Source organism: Giraffa tippelskirchi, chromosome 9 (assembly GCF_054371585.1).
Source record: "Giraffa tippelskirchi isolate mGirTip1 chromosome 9, T2T-mGirTip1v1.2.pri, whole genome shotgun sequence".
Taxonomy (NCBI): domain Eukaryota; kingdom Metazoa; phylum Chordata; class Mammalia; order Artiodactyla; family Giraffidae; genus Giraffa; species Giraffa tippelskirchi.
The window spans coordinates 140,166,336-140,190,849 of record NC_137283.1 but is presented as its reverse complement, the minus strand read 5'-3'; the positions used below and the strand labels follow the sequence as shown (position 1 = coordinate 140,190,849).

The 24,514-nt window shown below is 38.4% G+C and overlaps 1 protein-coding gene across 16 annotated transcripts in view; it reads left to right on the top strand.

Annotated features, from left to right (window-relative positions):
• NHSL1 (NHS like 1) overlaps positions 1–24,514 on the top strand; it is a 400,302-nt gene that overhangs the window by 352,966 nt on the left and 22,822 nt on the right. For 12 of the 16 annotated variants that reach the window (XM_081528899.1, XM_081528896.1, XM_081528897.1 and 9 more), the window contains one exon: positions 11,681–11,808. In XM_081528899.1, coding sequence (XP_081385025.1) covers positions 11,681–11,808 — 128 coding nt within the window. Of the gene's footprint in view, positions 1–3,516; positions 3,646–11,680; positions 11,809–15,395; positions 15,517–24,514 lie in introns of those variants that run through there. The other 4 variants (XM_081528911.1, XM_081528908.1, XM_081528912.1 and 1 more) reach the window with 3 other exon arrangements.

The following is a 24,514-nucleotide window of genomic DNA, read 5'->3' as shown; positions in this document are numbered from 1 at the left end:
TAATATTACTTCCTTTATCATTTCTTCTTCTTCTAACTCAGATAAGCTAACATTCAGCAAACTTCACTTTTTTTCCCTTTTAGCATCAACTCATCTTTTCACCTCATTTCCTTAGGGAATAAATGATAAATCCTCTTTTATTCTGACTTTGCGGTCAGTTTCTCTCTCCATCTCCTCCTTTTCCTTCTATCTTTCATCTAAAGAAGTCAGAATTAGTGACTATTTAAGTTGAAAGCATTCTCTCGGAATGTATTTCAAAATCTTTATAATAAATTCATGAAAAGTTCCACTCACACGTTTATCTCATGGAATTATAAATATGAAAAAAATCAATTATGACAAGTTATACAAATCAGTGGTAAATACTGATTGCTTTTTTTAAAAAAATAACTTTATTTATTTATTTATTTATTTATTTATTGGCTGTGCTGGGCCTCTGTTGCTGTGCGGGCTTTTTAGTTGCGGTGAACAAGGATTTTCTTCATTGCGGTGTCTTCTTTTGTTGTGGAGTGGGCTTCCGTAGTTGCAGTTCCTGGGCTCCAGAGCACAGGCTCAATAGTTGTGGTGCATGGGCTCAGTTGCTCCATGGTGTGTGGGATCTTCCCGGTTAAGGATCGAACCTGTGTCTCCTACACTGGCAGGCAGATTCTTTACCACTGAGCCACCAGGAAAGCCCCTCAGTGTGTTTTTACTAGCACCACTAGGTGATTTACTTTTTCCTCATACAGGTTTATTTGGAATTCATCTATTTGAGTACTGTTAAGCTAAGTCGTAGTACCTGGGAGAAGAACGTAGGCAGGAAAAAGGGGGTAAATGCAGGTGAGATCAAGTCACTTCTCTGTTAGAATTCTGTCTCCAGAGGCTACCGTCCAGCCTCATGGTTAAAAGCAAGTCCTTACAGGAACCTCCAAGGCCCTTTACGTGTCTAACCATCTCCTAGTGTCCTTTCTCTTCACCCAGCCCAGGTCACACGTCCCTCCAGCTCTTTCTCAGGGTGATGGGACCCCCTTTCTTCACTCAGGCAGGCCTGCTTCCACACCACTCCCTATACCCTTCTCTGCTTAATTTTTTTCTTAATACTTAGACATTCTTTCTTGTTATGTAGTTGGCTCTTTTTACTGTTTGTTGTCTGTGTCTTCTTAGAGCACAAGCTCTCTGAAGACGGGAATTTCTGTTTGTGGGGCTCACTGTGGAATCTCCTGTACCTACAACAGCATTTGGCAGATAGCAGATGCTCCATACATATTAATATTGGTGACTTAATAGATAAATGTGGGATGGGAATGCTTTGCTCTGGAGTCATGTCACATGAGGAACTGAGAAAAGAGAACGGTCTTAGAATTGTTCTTCCAAGAGCCTGCCTTTTTGGCGACTATAGTAATTGCGACTATACCTCCTTAATCCTCCTTACTCCTTTTTTTTTTTTCCTCTCTCTATTCTTTTGTTGAAAACACTCAGTTCAGTTCAGTCACTCAGTCATGTCCGACTCTTTGCGACTCCATGAACTGCAGCACGCCAGGCCTTCCTGTCCATCACCAACTCCCGGAGTCTACCCAAACCCATGTCCATTGAGTGGGTGATGCCATCCAACTATCTCATCCTCTGTCATCCCCTTCTTTCCTGCCCTCAATCTTTCCCAGCATCAGGGTCTTTTCAAATGAGTCAGCTCTTTGCATGAGGTGGCCAAAGTATTGGAGTTTCAGCTTCAACATCAGTCCTTCCAATGAACACCCAGGACTGATCTCCTTTAGGATGGACTGGTTGGATCTTCTTGCAGTCCAAGGGACTCTCAAGAGTCTTCTCCAACACCACAGTTCAAAAGCGTCAATTCTTCGGCACTCAGCTTTCTTTATAGTCCAACTCTCACATGCATACATGACTACTGGAAAAACCGTAGCCTTGACTAGATGGACCTTTGTTGACAAAATAATGTCTCTGCTTTTTAATATGCTATCTAAGTTGGTCATAACTCTCCTTCCAAGGAGTAAGCGTCTTTTAATTTCATGGCTGCAATCACCATCTGCAGTGATTTTGGAGCCCAGAAAAATAAAGTCTGACACTGTTTCCACTGTTTGCCCATCTATTTCCCATGAAGTGATGGGACCAGATGCCATGATCGTAGTTTTATGAATGTTGAGCTTTAAGCCAACCTTTTCACTCTCGTGTTTCACTTTCATCAAGAGGCTCTTTAGTTCCCCTTCACTTTCTGCCATAAGGGTGGTATCATCTGTGTTTCTGAGGTTATTGATATTTCTCCTGGCAGTCTGTGCTTCCTCCAGCCCAGCATTTCTCATGATGTACTCTGCATATAAGTTAAATAAACAGGGTGACAATATACAGCCTTGATGTACTTCTTTCCCTATTTGGAACCAGTCTGTTGTTCCTTGTCCAGTTCTAACTGTTGCTTCCTGACCTGCATACGGGTTTCTCAAGAGGCAGGTCAGGTGGTCTGGTATTCCCATCTCTTTCAGAATTTTCCACAGTTTATTGTGATCCACACAGTCAAAGGCTTTGGCATAGTCAATAAAGCAGAAATAGATGTTTTTCTGGAACTTTCTTGCTTTTTCGATGATCCAGCGGATATTGACAATTTGATCTCTGGTTCCTCTGCCTTTTCTAAAACCAGCTTGAACATCTGGAAATTCACGGTTCATGTATTACTGAAGCCTGGCTTGGAGAATTTTGAGCATTACTTTACTAGCGTGTGAGATGAGTGCAATTGTGAGGTAGTTTGAGCATTCTTTGGCATTGCCTTTCTTTGGGATTGGAATGAAAACTGACCTTTTCCAGTCTTGTGGCCACTGCTGAGTTTTCCAAATTTGCTGACATATTGAGCGCAGCACTTTCACAGCATCATTTTTTAGGATTTGAAATAGCTCACCTGGAATTCCATCACCTCCACTCGCTTTGGTCGTAGTGATGCTTCCTGAGGCCCACTTGACTTCACACTCCAGGATGTCTGGCTCTAGGTGAGTGATCACACCATCGTGATTATCTGGGTTGTGAAGATCTTTTTTGTACAGTTCTTCTGTGTATTCTTGCCACCTCTTCTTAGTATCTTCTGCTTCTGTTAGGTCCCCACCATTTCTGTCCTTTATCGAGCCCATCTTTGCATGAAATGTTCCCTTGGTATCTCTAATTTTCTTGAAGAGATCTCTAGTTGAACCTTTATACTGTGTGAGGCACAGCAGAGGATCTAAGGAAGTATGCGATGTGGTTTATAATATTGAAGATTTTAGGCTAGCATGGAAGACTGTGGGCTTCCCAGGTGGCACATTGGTTAAGAATCCACCTGGCAATGCAGGAGATGCAAGAGACATGGGTTCAATCTACGGCTCAGGAAGATCTCTTGAAAAAGGGAATGGCTACCCCCTCCATTATTCTTGCCTGGAGAATTCTACAGACAGAGGAGCCTGGTGGGTTACAGTCCATGAGTCACAAAGAGTCTGACATGACTAAGCAGGTGCGTGTGTGCACACACACACAGAAGGTTGTAGTAACTAGGGAAGGCTTTGTGAAGAAGGGGATTTGAAGTAAACCTCAAAGGATTTGGGGGAAGCTGTCATGAAGTAGTGCAGTGACTTGGGTTCCCTGTAAGCATGGCGTCTGCCACTGCCAGCCAGTAGACCCTGGATACCATCAGCTGTAAGAGGACTTGGGAACTGGTGATGATAGTATATATTATATATTAATATGTATAATTAGTATAAATTGAAGAATTTATACAATAATTTTCAGAAAGGATCAAAGGATTTTCCATTTCATCTTAAAATGCTGAGTCTGCTAATATTTTCATTATTTATGAGATAGGTAGTGTTTTCAACTACAGACCTGCTTTCCCTTTGAGGAAAAGCTAAGAGTCCATCTCTAATTTTAACTGTAGTAAAGCTTAAATACCAACATTCTTTAAGATGAACAATACTTATTGCATTTTGTACTCATATTTTTGTTGTTGTTGTTGTTATGGAAATTTAAGTATAGGAAAAAACTCTAGTAAAACTAGTTCAATTTCTTAATTTCTAAAACCCAAAAATGTATTATTGATTTATCAGATAAAGACCAGTGTTATTTTATATATAATTAAGTGTGGCACAGAAACATATGGGGTTCCTTGGTGGCTCAATGGTAAAGAATCCATCTGCCAGTGCAGGAGACATGGGTTCAATCCCTAGGTTGGGAAGATCTCTTAGAGAAGGAAATGGCAACCCACTCCAGTATTCTTGCCTGGAAAATCCCATGGAGAGAGGAGCCTGGCGGGCTTCAGCCCATGGGGTCACAAACAGCTAGACATGACTGAGCGACTAAACAACAGCAACCCAGAGACATGGAGGAGGATGGTTTCTCATCATAAGCAAGTTGACACTCTCAGGAAAGAGCACCAGCTTTGTGGCCAGAGCACCTGGAGTCTAATATTGGTTCCACCAACTGAAGCAAGTTTCTTTGTTTCTGAAAGTCTTTGTACATAAAATATAGATGTTATCCTCATCTCTTAAGATCATTGTGGAGAGTAAATGATTTACTCTGTGTAAAGTGCTTTGAACAATGGCTTGTTCATAGGGAACCCTCAATCAAAGTTAATATTAGTAATACGCAGCAGTTACTATATGTCTGCTGAGAGTTGTTTTTACGTCTTGCCTTTTCCTACTACAAAGGCTAACTTTTCTTGGAACCTTAGAGCTTGGTACTGAAGCTGGCAGATGTTTCTTGCCCAGAGTTGCACAGCTCTTCAGCAGCCAAACAGCCAACTCCAGATGCCCAATTCCTGTTGCAGTTTCTTCACCATGATGCTCTAAGATTCCTACCAAAGGGAACCCCGCCCCATTTCTTCAAAGATCCTTATGAACGTCTTTCACATCTTAGCATCTCCTGGTTCCATCTTTGTTAATTTCCTTGGACTGCCATGACAAAGTGCCACAAACTGGGTGACTTAGAACAATAGAAATTTATTGTCTTACAATTCTGGAGGCTAGAAGTCCAAAATCAGGGTGTTGGCAGGGCCATACTCCCTTCAGCCTCTTGCGGTCGCCCTCTTCCAGTGTCTGGTGATGCCGTGTGCTCTTTCACTCGGAGCCGCGTACTCCAGTCTGTCTCTGCCTCTGTCTGCACCTGGCTGTCTTTCCTCTGTGTCAGAGTGTCTTCAAATGGTCCCAGTGTCCCTGTTTCCTCTTCTCATAAGGACATCAGTCATCTTGGCTTAGAACCCAAGAAAGACCTCATTTTAACATGCTTACATCTGGAAAGACTGTAAATAAGGTCACAGTCATAGGTACTGGGGGTTAGGAGCTCAGCATTTCTTTTCTGGGGACACAGTTCAACCCAGCACACATACTTTCAGATCAAAAAACCTTGATCCTTTTTTCTCCTTGCTTTAGAAGTTACAAAACATCGAATACATTTACCAGGCATCTGGGTGATACCCTTTTAGTGTAAAAATTCTCCTAAGTATAAGGCTTTGTGTTACATGAAACCAATTAGGTTTATAAATTTTGTACTTAGATCAACTCAAAAATTTGTGCTCTTTTTTTGTATTGAGAGGAGTTAGAAATAAATGTTTAGGCCACTGACAGTAAGAGAATCCCTGTGTGAGTGTCATATGCAGGAAAAGAAATACAACCTCATGATGTTTTAGTCAAGATGTAGCCAACAGTTTGATCAAACTATAGAATCTTAAAGAACTGTGTAGCCAGGCAGGTCTTGTTATGGAATTGCTTACTGACTTTTAAAAGCGAGAGGGTTTGAGGTAGTTATGGCTTATGTGGTAAATGTTGACATCAGTGACCGTGTTTTTTGAGCGCTGGCCAAGTGGGAGGGTTCTGTATCAAGTCCTGACACACCCTGACCTAGTCTCTTACCTGAAAGAGCAGAGTTCTCGGAAATACTTGTTGACTGATTCTCATGACAGCTTCTCCAAAGAAGTAATGACGCAGCTTTAGAAGTGGAATCTGAGTTTCTAGGAGGTTAAGGTGCTCACAGGTCGTGAGTGGTACCTGGTTTGTCTTAATTACAGACATTCAGCTGCTCCTCCATAGAGCTGTCCCACGGCCGCGCCACCCACCAATCCACCCCCCCACCCCCCCACCCCCCGCAGTGGGTAATGTTCTGTTACTGGAAACACACAAATGTAGCTTTTCATTGCAAATCCCACATTTCTCAACCTTATTCAGGAAGGATTGAAAGCAAACATTTGCTAAGTGTTGGGAGAATGTGTGACAAGGATCTGGGAAGTCTTAGATTCGGTGTTGTCTCTGGAGGAGTCATTAGAGTTGGTTTGAAATAGTTGGATTTTCCCCTTGCTTATGAGGTAAGGTTGCCCTTCCTTCTCACCTCTGAAGGTACATGTGGACGTATGACTTGTGTCCAAAGAAACAGGAGAGGAAGTAACCTGGTTACTTCTGGCAGAAGTTTCCAGAGCTAGTAGTGCTGCTGCGTGATGGTCTGAGCACTTTCTGAGGAGAATCTTCCCTCGGCCTGATCTCCGTGTGACTGCAACCTCTGCCTGGACCGGGAGAATGTGCAGAGTCAGAAAAGCATCTTCTTGTTGTATTAAGCCCCTGGGGTTTGGAAGTATTTGTGACTGCTTTATACTCCAGCTCATTATCACTAATTCATTACACTTAGGAGCAAAACAGAGAGCCTAGAAATTCGTCAAGGATTTCCGGTAGAGAAAATGAGTTTGAAGATAACTCTAAATCTTCTTGCAGCAGATTCCCTCAACATTTCTAAAATATTAAAGCAGAAAATCCAACAAATAATGTAATATGTGAAGGTTGGGAGGACAAAACAGTATTAAATTCATAAGATGTCTAAGCCTATGACAGTATTTTTTGCTTCTATATTTAAAACTTTGGTCACCTAAGTTATTTGTCCATTGTTCTTGTGCTAAAGAAAATAGCTGGACAGGACAGGAAGGAGGAGGAAATTTGTGGCTGGGAAACCAGAGGACACTACAAACAGTGACACCTTTATCTGAGCAGTACTGGGAGAACAATAGCACGGTTTTACTCTAAATTTCTGTTGCAAGAAGCATACATGTTAAAGAGAGAGCTTCTATTACATTTAGTATCATGTTTCCTGCCTGTGGTTGCTGGCATAACCTGGCTCTAAGTTATACTTTGCCTTGCCCTTACCATCAGTTTAGTGTTTGAAAAGTCTTTGTTTATTCATGATTGCTAGTACTCACTTATATCTCACTCCATAGACTCACGTTTTAATGAACAAAGCCAAGGTTTTAGAAGCTGAGGGCCTCTGCAACTTGACAAGAGGAAATTTTCCTAGATTTCCCATTAGAGTTGAAGATAAATGACAGAGGAACTCGAAGAGTTTATTAGATTAATTAGATAATGAATTAATTAATGAGTTTATTAGATTAATCTGGTAATTTAAAAATTGGTTATCTGCCATAAATTTATATGGCCTAATTTAATCTTAGATGAGCACCATGTTCATTTGATATGCTAGTTTGTTATACCACTATTTAAACATTTTTGTGACATAAACTTAACTATGGAAAGAAAAGACATTGTCCTTTAAACTAAGCTTGAAAGATGACACATACTGGGAGTACTAACAATTGCCAGCTTTTCATGATTTTAATATATGGATGACAGTTGTGAAGTATTTTGGTTTTATAAGCTTTAACAGGTATGTCATTGACTATTTTTAATTTTCTTTTAATTAAAAAATTTTGAAGTGTAATTGATGTACAGTATAGTTTTAGGTGTGCAACATACTGATTTGATATTTAAATACATTGCAAAATGATCATGGTAAGTCTAGTAACATCTGTCACCATACAAAATTATTATGGTATTATCAACTATGTTCTATATAAGGGTATACATTACATCCCTATGACTTATATATTTTATAACTGGAATTTTGTACATCTTAATCCCCTTTACCTATTATGCAGAACCCCATCCCCCCATCCTCTGGCAACCACCCACTTGCTCTCTGTATCTTTAAGTCTGTTTCCAATTTGTTTGTTTTGTTTTTTAAATTTCACATGTCAGTGAAATCGTATGGTATTTGTCTTTGTCTGACTTATTTCACTTTGCATAATACCTTCTAGGTCCATTCATGCTATTGTAAATGGCAAGATTTCATTCTTTTTTTATGGCTGGGTAACATTCCTCTGTGTGTGTGTGTGTGAATGAACATTGGAGTACATATATCTTCTTGAGTTACTGTTTTATTTTCTTCAGATAAATGCCCAGAAGCAGAATTGCTGAATTGTATGATAGTTCTGTTTTTAATTTTTTGAGGAACCTCCATCCTGTTTTCCATAGTGGCGACATCAGTTTACATTCCCACCAACAGCACTGGGGTTACTTTTTCTCCACATTCTTGCCAACTCTTGTGATTTGTTGTCTTTTTTGATGATAACATTTTGGATGTTTTTAATATTATTGCCAAGAATATCAGAATGAATACCACCTTTAGAGATGACCTAGCCTAGCAGTCCCTTGCAGAGGAATCTTTTTTTAAACACATTCTTACATGGTACCTGATATTGAGAACAGATTTTTTAGTACTATAAAATTCTATAATTTGAGACTTGTACTTATCTTAAGGTCAGTGAATGAGGGTGAAAAGGATTATTTTTTGAATAAAAAAAGGATTTGGTTTAAAAGGGCCTTGGCCTTAACTTTGTGTTTTGTTTTGTTTGGTAACTATTTGAAAGCACCAAATTATGTGATAAGTAACTTACAGTGATAATAGGTTTTATTAGTTTGTTTTACAAGATTCACCCTGAATCCTTAGGAGACTTCAGTTTATAGGGCTACAGAAAAGTTAATTTAGCAATACAAATTAATGACATGTAGAATTATGGAGTTGAGTGTTATGTTTTATTTTAGCTTTAAGATAAAAAAATAAAATAAAATCGGGCTTCCCTTGTGGCTCAGTGGTAAAGAATCTGCCTGCCAGTACCAGAGACCCGGATTTGATCCCTAATCTGGGAAAATCCCACATGCCATGGAGAAACTAAGCCTGTGTGCCATAATTACTGAGCATGTGCTCTAGAGCGTGGGAGCTGCAACTACTGAGGGCCATGCGCCCTGGAGCTGATGCTCCACAACAAGAGAAGCCTGTGCACCGCAACTGGAGAGTAGTCCCCACTCACCGCAACTAGAGAAAAGCTCGTGTAACATGAAGACTCAGCACAGCCAAAAGGAAATAATTAAAATCTTTTTAAAAAGTGAAATATTTACAGAATCCCAGAACTCTGCACTGAACACCATTTGAAAACTAACTATGCTTTTTGTAACATCCCTGTAGGAATGAGAACAGAATCTGGTTGTACTATTTATTTTTGTAGAGAAATTGTGAAATATTGGAGAAAATGTGGAAGTCTTTTTCACTGAAAATGGTTTGATTAGTGTTATAAATCCTCATTTTTTCAAATGTACTCTGGAGGTTTCAGAAATTTTTTTAAAATTTTCTTTTTTTATTCAATGTTAGTTAGCATTGGTTGCCAGTCCAGCCCACACATTATTCAGCCCATAAGTTACTGAAGTATTAGTGTTTAACTATCTTATGATTACCTGTACAATTTTTCAGTTAGCTTGGCATTCTAAAAGAGCCTTGTGACTATTTCTGTGGAGTTTTAAAAAAAATCTGATGTGTAGTTTTCGTTTGACTCTCTGCTCCCACCATGAGACAGGTAACACAGGAGAGTGAGGATTTTTTTATTTTTATCCCTCCACTGAAGCAGCTGCTCATCTCCTCTTTGAAGAAGCAGCTTAGATCCTAGCGTTAAAAGGGAGCTCTGAAGATGCCCTACTTTAGTTCTGTGCCATTAGGTGCATGGTTTTGTAAAACTGTGCAAAGAGGAAACTTGCCCAAAATCAAACACCTATCACCTTCCTTTAGCAAGATGGATATTTAAAACAACACTGTGGGGAATCCTTTTGCAAGGCAAATACTTTTCTGAGGTATCTAAGTCATAGGAGAGCTCCTGGGACTTTAAAATGTCATTAGAACCCTTGCTGTGTTCTCCCTCAACTGATGGGAGTTATCAGTGCAGTGGTTCCTCCTTGAAGAGAATCCCCAGTCTCTGAGCAGCCAATGGCCCCATTCATTGCTCCATGAACTGGAAGACATCTCAGACTGCCACCCAGCTTTGTGATAAACTCCACGCAGTGATTACAGGCTGTTTAGCATCAAATTAAATTGGAAGTAAAAACAGAATGAGAGATTATAATCCATGATTTCTCACTTCCAGTTGATCAGTCTAGAAAGCAAGGCTCACATGAGAATCACTGGCATTTTTTGATGTGAAATTACGTCATCAATTCTTACATGTCAAAAATTATAGTACATATGGAAAACAGTATGGAGGTTCCTCAAAAAACTAAAAATCGAGTTGCCATGTCATCCAGCTATCCCAGTCCTGGGCATGCTGCTGCTGCTGCTGCTAAGTCACTTCAGTCGTGTCCGACTCTGTGCGACCCCCGAGACAGCAGCCCATCAGGCTCCGCTGTCCCTGGGATTCTCCAGGCAAGAACACTGGAGTGGGTTGCCATTTCCTTCTCCAATGCATGAAAGTGAAAAGTGAAAGTGAAGTCGCTCAGTCGTGTCCGACTCTTTGCGACCGCATGGACTGCAGCCTACCAGGCTCCTCCGTCCATGGGATTTTCCAGGCAACAGTACTGGAGTGGGGTGCCATTGCCTTCTCCAGTCCTGGGCATAGACCCAGACAAAACTCTTAATTTGAAAAGATACATGCATCCCTGTTTCATAGTAGCACTGTTTACAATAGCTATCAAAGCAGTCTAAATGTCCATCAACAGATGAATGGATAAAGAGGATGTGGTACATACCCACAACATAAACAGACTTAGAGATTATCATACTAAATGAAGTAAATCAGAAAAAGACAAATATCATATGATACCATTTATATGTGGAATCTAAAATATGACACAAATGAACTTATTTACAGAATAGAAACACACTCACAGGCAGAGAATAGATTTGTGGTTGCTAAGGAGGAGGGGAGTAGGGGAAGAAAGGATTGGGAGTTTGAGATTAGTGGATGCAAACTATCATATATAGGATGGACAGGCTTCCAGCTGGCTCAGCGGTAAAGAATCTGCCTGCCAATGCAGGAGACTTGGGTTTGATCTCTGAGTGGGGAAGATCCCCTGGAGAAGGAAATAGCAACCCACTCCAGTATTCTTGCCTGGGAAATTACATGGACAGAGAAGCCTAGCAGGCTACAGTCCATGGGATCGCAAAAGAGTCAGACATGATTTAGTGACTAAACAATAGCAACCTACTGTATAGCACAGGGAATTATATTCAATATCCTGTGATAAACCATAATGGAAAAGAATGTTAAAAAAAAATGTATACATGTATATCTGAGTCAACTTGCTATACAGTTGAAATGAACACAACATTGTATATCAACTATACTTCAATAAAAGTAATGTAATTACCCTGACTCAGAGAGTTTTTGAGAGGTATAAAGCAGTCCCTTTGAAGTGTATTAACGTGGCCTATAAGCTGTGGTAGCTGCTTTGCTAACTCTTAGTTCTTTTTATCATCATTTTTATTATTATTTTAAATCATTATTGTATGTAGAGAAATATTGCGAGAAAAGGTAAATAAAAAGGAGTAAGCAAATCCTGGTTCTTAAAGCCCTTTCTCCCCTCCCTGGCCTCTACCCCTGCAGAATGTGATAAGTTACGGCGGGATGGCTACCGGAGTTCTCAGTACTATTCCCAAGGACCCACCTTTGCAGCCAACTCCAGTCCCCTCTGTGATGATTACCAAGATGAGGATGAAGAAACAGATCCAAAGGTAAGGCTTCTAAATTCAACACATGATCCTCAACTGGCTCCCAGAACAGAAAAAAGACCTAAGTTAGAAAAACTCATGAAATGAGAATAAAGTCTGTTTTTTAGTTAGTAGTATTATCCTGTGTTAATCTCAGTTTTGGCAAATGTACCACGATGACATAATATGTCAATGTTAGGGAAGACTGGGTGATAGGTACGCAAGGAATTCTCAATACTATCTTTGCAACACTTTATTATAAAATAGGCTTTGTATTAAATGATTTTGCCTAACTTTAGGCTAATGTTAAGTGTACTGAGCATATGTAAGGTAAGCTGGGGTAAGCTGTAATGTTTGATAGGTTAGTGAGTTATATGCATTTTGACATTTGTTTTCAGCTTATAATGGGTCTTTTGGACAAAACCCCATTGTAAGCTGAAGAAGGTCTATACAAAAAAAAGTCTTTTAGCATAATAGGAAAAGCAGCTATTTCAGAATTGATGTGGTCTATAATTTTTTAAAACTTATTTTTTCCTTGTTGGTGTGAGTAAGAAAAATTAAAATCAGGAGATGAATTACATGGTAAGGATTTTGTTTTGTTTTTATTGTTTTTCAGCTTTATTGAAGTATATTGACAAAATTATATATAATTTCGAGTGTAATAATTTGATATACATGTGCTTTGTGAAATGACCACCACAGTCAGACTGATTAACATGTCCATCACCTCACTACTTTAAACACAGAATTATAATTCATTTTTAAAACAAATAGTTATTAAGCACCTCATGTGCTAGGAAATATTTTAAGTGCTGGCGATGTAACAATGAAGCAAACAGAAGAAATCTTTTCTCTTGTAGTGCTTTGATTTGGTGCTGAGACACTGAAAATAAGTAAGCAATGATGCTGTTTTAGTGATGGGTGCTCTGGAGTAAAATAGAACAGGAGGCTGCAATTTTAAGTTAAAGCGTAGGTTTTTCCCAAGCAAAGAGGTGATTGGGATTAAAAGAGTTAGCCATGCAGAAATCTTGGAGAAGGACATTCCAGGAAGAAACAGCAGCCAGTGAATAAATATATATAGCATATGCCTGATACTACAAAATGCAAAGATTAATAAGGTATTAAGCATGTACAGACGTGCCTCAGGAAACTTACAGCTCTCAGGTAGGGAGAACTCACCAGAATAAAAAGTTTTGTATATATTACATGCTACAATAAGTGTTTGTCATATGGTAATATTTGAAAGAGAACTTCTTACTTGGACTGTTAGGAAATGGAGAAGGGGCTGGGAGAGGGTGTAGTGTGTAAAAAGAATAGTTATAGGGCTCTTATAACAGGTAAGACATACTAAAGACCTAGAGATCTGAAGAGTGGCTGTGTGAATGGTGAGGAAGCAGGGAGGGAAAGGGGGAAGACATTAAGAGATAAAGGGGTTTATTTCTGGGCTTTCATCTTGTCCCATTGATCTATTTTTGTGTGTGCTAGTACCATACTGTTTTGATTTCTGTAGCTTTGTAATATAGCCTGAATCAGGGAATATGATTCTTCCAGTTCTGTTCTCCTGCATAAATATTTATTGAGTTAATTGAATGGAGGATGAACAGCCTGTTCAAAAAGATCTTAGAGAACAGTCTTACACTCACCACTTTCTAGATAAAGGAATTAATGCCTTGAAGATGCAAGTGATGCATACAGCAAGTGGCAGAGCTAAGACTTGAAGTTTGCCTCCTAATTCCTAGAATAATACTACCTCTTAACTTTATTTCTTAAATTCCATGCATGGAAGTTTTCTAAATTTCTAAGCTCCAGTCCACACTCATGCATTTATATGCTTACTGTCCATCTCCACTTAAATGTCTCTTACAGCTATCTCAAACTGATTCAAATTCAAATGTGATTCTCACATCTCTCTTCCAAAAGAAAAAAAAACTTACCTGATTCTTTTATAGTTTTCCTCACCTCAGTAAGTTTCAACTTCTTTCTACCCATTTTTAAGTCAAAATCATTGGGCACATTCTTGATTCTTTTCTTTTTCTCACATCTTGAGCAAATTCTGTAGGATTATCAGTTAGTGAACCACTCCAGAATTGCAGTTCAGGTATTATGTAGCAACTAGGTCTAGAGCATGTCCCTAAGAGTGGGTGGCTGAGGCATACTGGAGGTAAGGTTGTGAAGGATCAGAGCAGGTGTTAGATGGAACAGCTCAGTGGATACTGAGTTCACCAAGAGTGATGACAGGAATAGTGTTGGAGGGAGGCTGAAGTAAGATTACAGATGGGCAATGCCAAGTGAAAGAGTTAGCTCTTATTGCATAGCTAATAGGAAATCACTAACATTTTTCAAACAGATTTTATGATTAGGAATAAAAATTATATATATCTTTTGTTAGATGAAATACATAGCTAATGTTGAAACTGGTTTTCTAATTTATTTAAAGTATCAAATCTGACTTTAGAACATCTAGAGGGGGAATATTAACAGACTAATTTCCACGTTAAAAAAAATTGTATCAAAAATTACACCATATTGACCTCCAAAGTAGTAACTGAGTTGATGAAGGTGTTAACTAACCTTATTGTGGTAATTGTTTTATAATATATATGCATCAAATCATCACATTGTAGACTTTAAACTTTCACAATATTAATGTCAGTCAGTTGTATCTCAATAAAACTGGGGGAAAAGTGAAATAGTAAAAAAAAATTGAACCAAATTGAGGAAGAACACCAAGCTTAGATAGTTTCACAAAGAAGAATCTACTGAAGTTTTTAAAGAGTAGATTAATCCAGTGCTTGAAACTGTCTGAGAGCAAATAAAAAGAAGGAAAAGGTGAAATTAAAAAATAATAATAAATTAGTTTTAACACTGATACTAAAACCTGACTACACAAATCAGAGATAAACTGGCCAATCTCACTCATGAATATTGGCATTAGAAATTAAAAATAACAGGAAACATAATCTAGTAACTCATTATGAGATGAATATTTCAAAATCAACCTGGATTTATTTCCATAGTAATGTAAGGATGCTCATCAATAGGTAATCTAATCATGTATTAATTGTGTTAATATACTTCAGGGGAAAAATCATATAAAAACCGTAGATATTAACATTTGATACAATTTTACAGCCAGTCTTGATTAAAAAATAATATGGGAACAAGTGGATATTTGTAACTTAACAAAAGTACCTACCTGTCACCAAATCCGACATAATTTTTAATGGGCCATTCTCATTAGAACAAAGAATAAGACAGGCATTTGCAGTCACTATAACATAGTATAGATATACATATGGTATAATATTAATGTATAGAAATCAATAACTTTCATATCTACATATGCAAGTTAGAAGAGATAGTAGAAAAAGTCTATTTAAAATAGCTATAGTAAACAAAGTAGGGAAAAATTTAATTTAAAAATGCAAGTTATATATGAAAAAGCTTTAAAATATTTTATGGGAACACAGCTAAGATTTGAATAAATGAAAAGATATAACATGCTCTTAGATTAGAGGATTCAATATCAAAAAGCTGTCAATTCTGACCAAGTTAATTTTAAAAATTAACACAGTAGCAATAAAAAATTGAGTAGTTTTGTTCTGTTTTAGTGTGGAATTCTTTTAGGGGTTGGGAGGAGGAGAGAGAGGATTGGAGAGGCTGAGTCCAAGGTTCCTACCGGCAAAGCTGTAAACTAGAAGAGCAATGGGGAAGGAGAACCAGCCTGACCAGGTATTAAAACATAAAGAGTCAGGAGTCACTGCAGTGTGGCACCTGAATATACAAATCAGTAGAACAGAATGTTAAAAACAGAATGTAAAGTCCAGGAAGTGACCTAACTTTTTAGGGCTTCCCAGGTGGTACTAGTGGTAAAGAACCTACCTGCCAATGCAGGAGATCATAACAGACCAAGGGTTCCATCCTTGGGTCAGGAAGATCCCCTGGAGGAGGGTATAGCAACCCACTCCAGTATTCTTATCTGGAGAATCCCATGGACAAAGAGGCCTGGCTGGCTACGGCCCACAGAGTCACAAAGAGTTGGACATGACTGATGCAACTTTGCATGCATATATGCATATGATGAAGTTGGCATTTGAGATCAGGTGGGGATCCATTCATTGTACGAGGGGCTCCAAGCTAACAGTTTATAGTCTCTATGTTAAGACCAAGACCCCTGACTGCAATCATGTCTTTAAATGTCACTCTAGCAGTTGGGGTCATTTTAAATACAGAGTATACAGAAGTCAATTTAGAAGGAAAATTCTACTGGGAAAACTTTGTATTTCTAAAGTAGGCTATGGTGAGAACAGCGGTGAACTCTGGAGAAGAAGGAACAGGTAATAATTAAGCATTTATTATGTGCTTAGGATAAAAGCACTCTCCTAAAATGAGAGTTGCTAATGAGGCAGAAGTTAAGGACATATAAATTAGAACAGAGAACTTAGGAGATGTCTGTTTTGGTTATTTATTCTGGCTCATCATTCCAAAGTAATTATCCAAATACAAAACATTTCCCAAGTAGGACTTGTGTTCATGGTATAGTGAAAGTTATTTTGTTGATGATTTCCACATATATATCTTTCAAAGTAGTGATGTAGTGTAGCAAGAAAAGAAATTGCTTGAACTGTTTCCAAGTATATGTTATATATGTCATCTACATAGTAAACATGCTGCATAAAAAATGCTGTCTGCAAAGGGATTGAGAAATCTCACAAAATAACGTTTTTATTCAACTGTGAAATCAAAGAGTAAGCCGTTGCTCTAGTATTGTTCTAGTCTTGACAGTTTTTTGTTTTGTTAGTTTGCATTGTGTGCCAGGTACTACCAAAGAGGTGATTCAGGTATTTGAAGGAAATTTCAGTTATAGATGACAGGATACTTCCTGTGAGTTGAGAGGGCATATCTCTAACTGCCATTATGGGAGGTTATGTTTGATGACATGTTCACTGAATCAGGGAAACATTCACAGAGGCAGCATTGTCTCAGCAGAAAGGGTGTCAGTCATAAGTTACTCAATCTCTTGTGTAAAATTTGCCCCCCTTCTCCCCAGACAGATAAATTAGACTGGGATTGTGGCAATAAATGGTTGGCTTTCATGGTATTGATAGAAACTGAAATTTTCTTTTCTAGTCTCTGTTTTTCTTTGAACTGGCATCATCTCAGGTTCTGTTTTAGTCTTTATTGATATGAGAGATTTAAATCAAAGGAGGATTTTGAAGATAACAAAAGGACAGTGGCCTTACTCTTAACGTGTAGGAAGCATGTATAAGGTGATGCTTGGGAGACTGGTCTAGAGCAGCTTTCCCACCTGTCGAAGTTGGTGGCCTTGGCAAATTGCTTCCCTCTGTGAGTTTTAGTTTCGTCAACTGTGAAGGGTCATAAACCACATGCTCTGGTTTTGCTCAGGATAGTCCTGGTTTACGGCTGCTGTTCTGTGTAATTATTAAAAGTACTCCTTTCACTCTCAAAGGCATTCTGGTTTTGATAATAAATTACTTGATTGCCTTACCCACCTTGAAGATGCTTGTGAGGCTGAAGTGAATTAATGTTTTTTAAATCCTTAAACATGGTGCCTGGCACAGTATGTGCTCAAATAATAATGACTGATATCTTTAAAATGCTTGGTTTTTCAAACCAGATTTCAAAGAAATTAGCTCAGTAGACAGTGTCTGGTTTTATGAAAGTTTGGCTACTCTTTCAATCATTCTAAGTCTTTTATTCCACAAACATAGAATTTCCTACCTAAGGCAATAAATTTGAGAGGTTTCAGCAATTACTAAAGCTTTCTAGTTGTTATGACTTTACAGGTCATCTGTGTGTAGAACTACCAGTGGCTAATATACTGGTACTCACTTTATAATAATAGTAGAACACTTCAGAACTTTTTCACAAATTATATCTCATTTTCACAAGAACTTCCATAAAAATCAGTATTTTTAATAATTATTGCTATCACTTTAACCATCTGGAAACTGAGACTCGTATATGTTAAATTACTTTCCCAAGATCACATAGCCAGAACGTATTCGAGAAAACATGAACGCAGGGCTTCTCACTTTATATTTCATTTCTTTTCATTGCCCCGTATTGGTGAAATAATAGGACAAGATTACTAAATTACCCAAGTTCCTTCTCATTATGCCTGCTGTTGTCACTTTTCCTTCTGTCTTTGACTTGTTTGGTGTTGTTCATTTATTCACGGTATTGTTTTCAAAAACCATGTTAAGTCCTGCTTAGTCTCAATATACAGACAGAGCCCCTGGCCTTGGGTCACTTAACTATCTAGAAACATGATTCTAGATACAGTTACTTTCTTATTGGGTCTCTCTGGGTAGGTGATTGCAGGACACAGTGGAAACACAGAGGAGTTTTTGCTGGTTCCGTGTGGTCGCTGCTCTGAGATCTGTGGCGCTTGTTGCTCTGTCCTGTGTAGGCAGGGTGAGCAGATCGTGGTCTCTCACTTCAGGCCTTTATGCATTCGAGTAGCGAGGGCGTCTCTCTACTTGCTCCAGTTTCTCTTGTTCCACACATCCCGTTACACGGGGATGAGGCTCTATTCATATCTGCCTTCCCTTCTAGATCAGGGCAGAGACGGGAGGCCACACAGCACCCCACCATATTGATTTTGATATTCCCAGCATGGAGCCAAGCATTTGGCACATGGAAAAGCTCAGGAGCCAGAGTCTGGGCTAGTGTTACCTGTGAGTCTGCTTAATTCTTACCGCAACCATGTAAGGCAGCTTGTACCCAGGTCACAGATGTGTCTATGAGGAATCACACCACTTGCTTAAGATCACATAGCTTTAAAATCCTGAAACAGAGTTCTCCCTCTCTTTACAAAGAGCATTATGAGGTATAATTTATATAAAATAAACTATGCACTTTTAAAGTACACAATTTAATATGTTTTGACATACATATACATACATGTCTCAAATGACAGACCACAATCAAGATAGTGAACACACCCTTCACCCCTAAAAGTGAACTAGGATTGAAACCCAGATCTGTGGCTCCAGAGCCTGTTTTCCCTCAACAATGAGTATGTGGAATTGAGCCTTAGCTTTATCTCTCACGGGCTAACCACTCTCTTGGTTTTGACTTGTTGAGTTTTGTTGAGTTTTGACTTGTTGAGATAATAGGATGAACATCTTTTTCAACCCATCATCCATCAGTAAAAGAATGGATAAATAAATGTATTAGAATGGAATGTATGCTTCAGTGAAATGGATTAACCATAGGCTCACATAACTACATGGATATGGCTTAGAAACATAATGGTAAGTAAATAACACTAAAGAGAATGGCAAAGTATCATGGACACAATGGCTGATAAAGAAGGCATCTTATGGACTCAAATATGTGTTTATTTGAAGATAAACTTGAATTTAATACTTCATATAATCATATGCTTTTATACCTTTGTAAGTATTCCTGTATAACTACATACAAACTAAGCAAGTCTAAATATGTAATTTAGACATATTTATGCACATACATAACAAAAGTTAAAAGCATAATAAATAACGCAGAATTCAGGTGAGCAGTTACCTCGAGGCAAGCAGGAAACAGTATGGGGTAGATGCAATTATTGGTAATATTTTAAGTCATGAGTTGGGTAATAGGTTCTTAAAAATTCATTGTTATGTTACATACTTTGTATATATGATTTATTATAATAAAAGACCATTAAAGGCAAGAAATTATGTTATCATTTTGAACATTTATGTTCACTTTATATGTGATAGTTTAAATCCAAAATATTTCAATTCAGTACGTGGTAACAAAGTTTAGAGCCCATGATGAAAGGGCTGGATTTTGGTAATATATTGAATAGGAGAGAAGGAACAATTGAAATTATTTAATAATGGAATGTGGAACCCATCTCCTGGCCTTTGTGGAGCTCTGGATGGGCCACAAACTGTGTTTCTGTGTGTTTTCCCCCCAAAACTACTACCCCTGGTTTTTGTTGTTGGGTCCAGAGCCCAGGGGAGGGGGAAGGGGAATAAGGAGAGAAGAGAATGAAGTCAGGATCGCTTCTGTCTAAGTATATTAAAGGTGGAATAAGCATATAGCCAAAAAAGACTGCAAACATTTTGGCACCTTATAAACTATCTAGAATCTTTAAAAAGAAAGAGTCCACCCAAGAAGGGTTTAATTCTGAAGAGAAAAACACCATAGACTAAGTAAGTGTCCTATAAAAAGGACTGAAATGTATGTGGCTTTCCTCTTAAATGGTGCTCTATATAATTTCATCTGTTCAATATCTGTTTTTATATAATAATTGCTAAATGAATGCTAAGTTTAACTCTGGTTATAATTAGGTTTTCTAATTTTTAAAAGCATAGCAGATTAAAAAAAAAAAAAGCCTGGGCAAATGTGTTTTTCACTTAAGTCCACTTTTTGATAACTTGGCAGTCTGCCAAAGAGACCATGTTTCGGGCCTCACCATCCATCTGGTGGGAACTTGTCTGATTTCCAGATAGGACCTCAAAGTTCTGAAATGCAGTGCTTAACAGCATTCAAAATTCACAAAACAACTCCTGGTATGGCAGGTGATCTCCCTTTGTGAATTAAGCAATTTGGCACAAGAAATCATGGTTTCTTAACGTTTCATTTGTGACTGTCCATTCCTTCCAGATTAAGGATATGAGATATTAATGAACATTATTTTTTTTAATGAACATTATTGATCAATTAAACTGCATTTATAAATCAAGCGGCATTTAAATTCCAAAAGCAAGTCCACTTTAAACGCAATATTAAAAAAAAAAATTCACCCTGTACTGAGGGATCCCTTAACATGAAGCATGGCGATGCTATTTAAGTTATTCTGTTCTTAACACAGGGAGCTTGAATTGCTCAAAACATATAGCTGGTAAATGACAGAGCCAGTGTGCTGATACTTATAGTGTTCCATTCATTATACCACACTGCTGACTTTACTATAGATTCTTTTTTTTTTAAAGATCTTTTTCTTATGAAGAGATATAAATGGATATTTTTATGTTTAGATTAGGAAACACAGTAATTTATTGCAAATATTATCAAGTTGTTATTTTACACTGTTTAGCAGCAGATCTGTGAGGCCAGCTGTAGGTTCTAATCCGTTGCCCACTTGTCAACTTTCCACAAGTAAAGTTGCTTTACTCCATTTCCATATTTACAAAATGAGGCTAATGCTATGAAGATTAAATGAGGTACCAATTCCTATAAAGCCTGTAACCTAGGGCAAGGTATTGAGACATCAGTCACTAAATGGTGACTCCTTTTTAGCACAGGAATTGTGCTAATTGTGAAACCGCACTCTGTGTAATTCTGATTTAAGGCCTCCTGAAACTTACATTTTCAAGGGAGAGACAAACAAGATAAATAGCTAAAATAGATGTATCATGGTGATATGTACTAAAGAGAAAAAAGAAAGAAGAAAAGGGAGATATAAAATATTGGGGAGGAGTTGAAATTTTAGGCAGGTTAGCAGGTTTAAGACCTCAACAAGAAGGGGACTCTTGACTAAGCCGCTGAAGAATAAGAAGGTGCTATCCATGAGGATGTCTAGAGGAAGAGCATTTCAGATGGTGGGAACATCATGTGCAAAGACCCTGAGGCAGGAGTGTGCTTGGTTTGTACAAGGAACTGGATGGAAGATGGTGTGGCTAGAGTAGGATAAAGAAGGATTGTAGGAGATGAGGTCAGAGATAGCAGTGGGCCAGTTCACAGGTCATGTAGGGTCTTGTAGGTTCTAGTAAGATTGTACAGGAGCAGCATGATCTGACATGTTTTGAAAGGATCCCTTGGGCTTCTGTGTTGAGGAATAGACTATTAAAGCAGGGATGGGGAGAAGGGGAGGGTGGCCAGCAAGGTCAGAGTTAAGAGGCTAAGGTAATAATCCACAGCATTCCAGTATCCATCTTAATAGAGTAATTGTGATGTGTTCTGCCGCTGAGATGGATGAGGTTTTTCCTGTGCCCCTGCTGTATTTATAAATACTGAGAGCAATGGGAGTCGGATCATTCTGAAAGGAGTGCCATCCTGGTTTCTTATTTTTCTTTAGTAGATTGTGGCACTGTGTAACAGTCACATTTGCATATAACTTTATCTGTGCCCTGCTTGTCTGGGATTTTCTCGCAAAGGAAGGGAATACTTTATAAACGAGATTATCTTTGTCAGTTGTTATACTGGAGCAGTCCCTGGTGATCATCCCGTGACAACAAGGCTGAACTGAAGATCTGTTTCATTGTGAGAGTTATCGAATCTGACAATCTCAGTCAACTGAAAGAGAAGTAGGTTACCAGGGCTGATGAGTCCCACTGAGCAGAATACAGACCATTAGAACAGTGCTTCACCATCTCCCTAGGCAGACGTCACATGGAAGAGGGAACCCTCTCGGTAGGGTGTTGCCATGCTATTTATTTTCCATCAAGCTGAAGCTTTGCTTTCCTTTAAGCCTATTAAGATTTGCTTCTTATGGCCTTTAAAATCTGTGCTATATTTCAAGACTGCCTGAAAAATTATTTCTATGTATATATGTATCAGAAAGAGTAACATAATTTACTAAATTGAGATTCAACTTCAGGCATGTGAAGCTGAATGTGAACTTTACACAAACTGTCATGAAATTCTCAAATAAAATTAATTTTAATTTGTGTGTGTTTTGTGTACCTACAGTGTGAGGGTAGATAATAAGTATTGTATATCAAACCTATTTTGAGTGTCACAACTGCATAAAGGATAGACATAATTGATTTACATTGATATGACTTTGTTGTTCAGTTGCTCAGTGGTGTCTGACTCTTTGTGACCCCAGGACTGCAACACGCCAGGCTTCCCTGTCCTTCACTGTCTCTTGAAGGTTGCTTGAACTCATGTCCATTGAGTCAGTGATGCCACCCAACCGTCTCATTCTCTGTTGTCCCTTTCTCCTCCTGCCTTCAATCTTTCCCAGTATCAGGGTCTTTTCCAGTGAGTCGGCTCTTCGCATCAGGTGACCAAAGTATTGGAGTTTCAGCTTTAGCACCAGTCCTTCCAATGAATATTCAGGGTTGATTTCCTTAAGGATTGACTGATTTGATCTCCATGACTTAATTTAATTCTTTCAAACATTTCTTTGGTTGAAGATTGCCATTTCCTCCTCCAGGGGATCTTCCCAACCCAGGAATCGAACCCACGTGTCCTCTGTCTCCTGCATTGACAGGCAAATTCTTTACCACTGAGCCACGTGGGAAGCCTTAATTGCCTTTCGAGGATCTGTAGTACATGTGATCATTTTAACCAGTGTTGGATCAAACATGAATCGATACAATGCAATTTAGTGTCATAATAAGATGTCAGTAACATGCTCAATAAATTGAGTATATTTATTTGTCAGTTTTAATTACAAACATTTCACATTTTCCCTAGGTGGCAAAGAAAGTAGGTTATCATTTTATAAGTATTATGTATTAATAATGTAAAATCTCATACATTGAGATGTCTATTCATATATATATATTTTTATTTCCACAATGCCTTTTTCATAGCTATCATGTCATGAGGTTCACAAGTACCCTTAGTGGGATGTGGCAGAGAGTACAGCCCTATTTTACAGTAAAGGAAACTTCAGTGTTTAGGAACAACTTCAGGGTCCCTAGACTGAAAAATATAAAGCAAATAGACTCAGGTCTTTGGATTCTTAGCTTAGGACTCTGTCTCCATACTACACTGTTTTCATAACTCTAGAGTAGTCTTTTTCAGATATGTGGAGTGCTATTAGTTGTAGAATAAACACAGATTTTTTCAGGAAGGCTAATTCAATAGCAGTAAACAGAGATAGTGGTGTTCTTCTGTTCAGGGTATCTAACTAATGTATTTCTGTAGATGTCTTACTAATATCCTCTTAGAAACTTGCATTAGATCTGGAAAGGTATCAAGACATGCTTTTGAAAGATAGATAAATCTTCACAAATACTGTGTTAAATGAAAGAAGTAAGTCACAAAAGAGAAAATATAATATGATTTCCCTTAGAGAAAATTCAAAAACAGGCAAATGAAGCTGGATGTTAGAAGTCAGGATAGCAATTACCCCTTTAGGGGGCTGTGCTGTGGTGGAGAGTGTTGAATTGACTTGGCTGCTAGTTTTACAGGTATTCCCTTGGGAATGTTTATTTATTTATTTATTCATTCATTTTTAAGTAAAATTTGTCTTAATGCCTTAGGTAGTAGTTTAAAGGCTTTCAACTTGAAGAGCAGCTCTTAGGCGTTTATTATGCTTATGAACTGCCATTTCTCAACAAAAGTCAATTACCCTTTTTTGTTGTTGTTCTTGAGTCTGTAGCAGGCTTCCCAGGTGGCCCTAGTGGTAAAGAACCTGCCTTGCAAAGCAGGAGACATAAGAGAAGCATGTTTGATCCTTGGGTTGGGAAGATCCCCTGGAAGAGGGCATGACAACCCATTCCAGTATTCTTGCCTGAAAAATTCCCATGGACAGATGAGCCTGGCAGGCTACAGTCCCTAGGATCACAGAGTCAGACACGACTGAAGCAGCTTAGCATGTACGAGCCTGTGGCAATTTTTTTCAGTTCTTGGCGTTTGTCATAGAACTAGCTGCTGGAGCCATGGTGAAGTTCATCATGAAATGCTTGCCAAAACAACTTTCTTGCTTATACTTTTTAAGATGTGAGTGAAGAAAGGTATTGAAAAGGGCTCCCCAGTTAGGATGTTAATGTGTAGCAAAACAGACACTGCTAGAAAT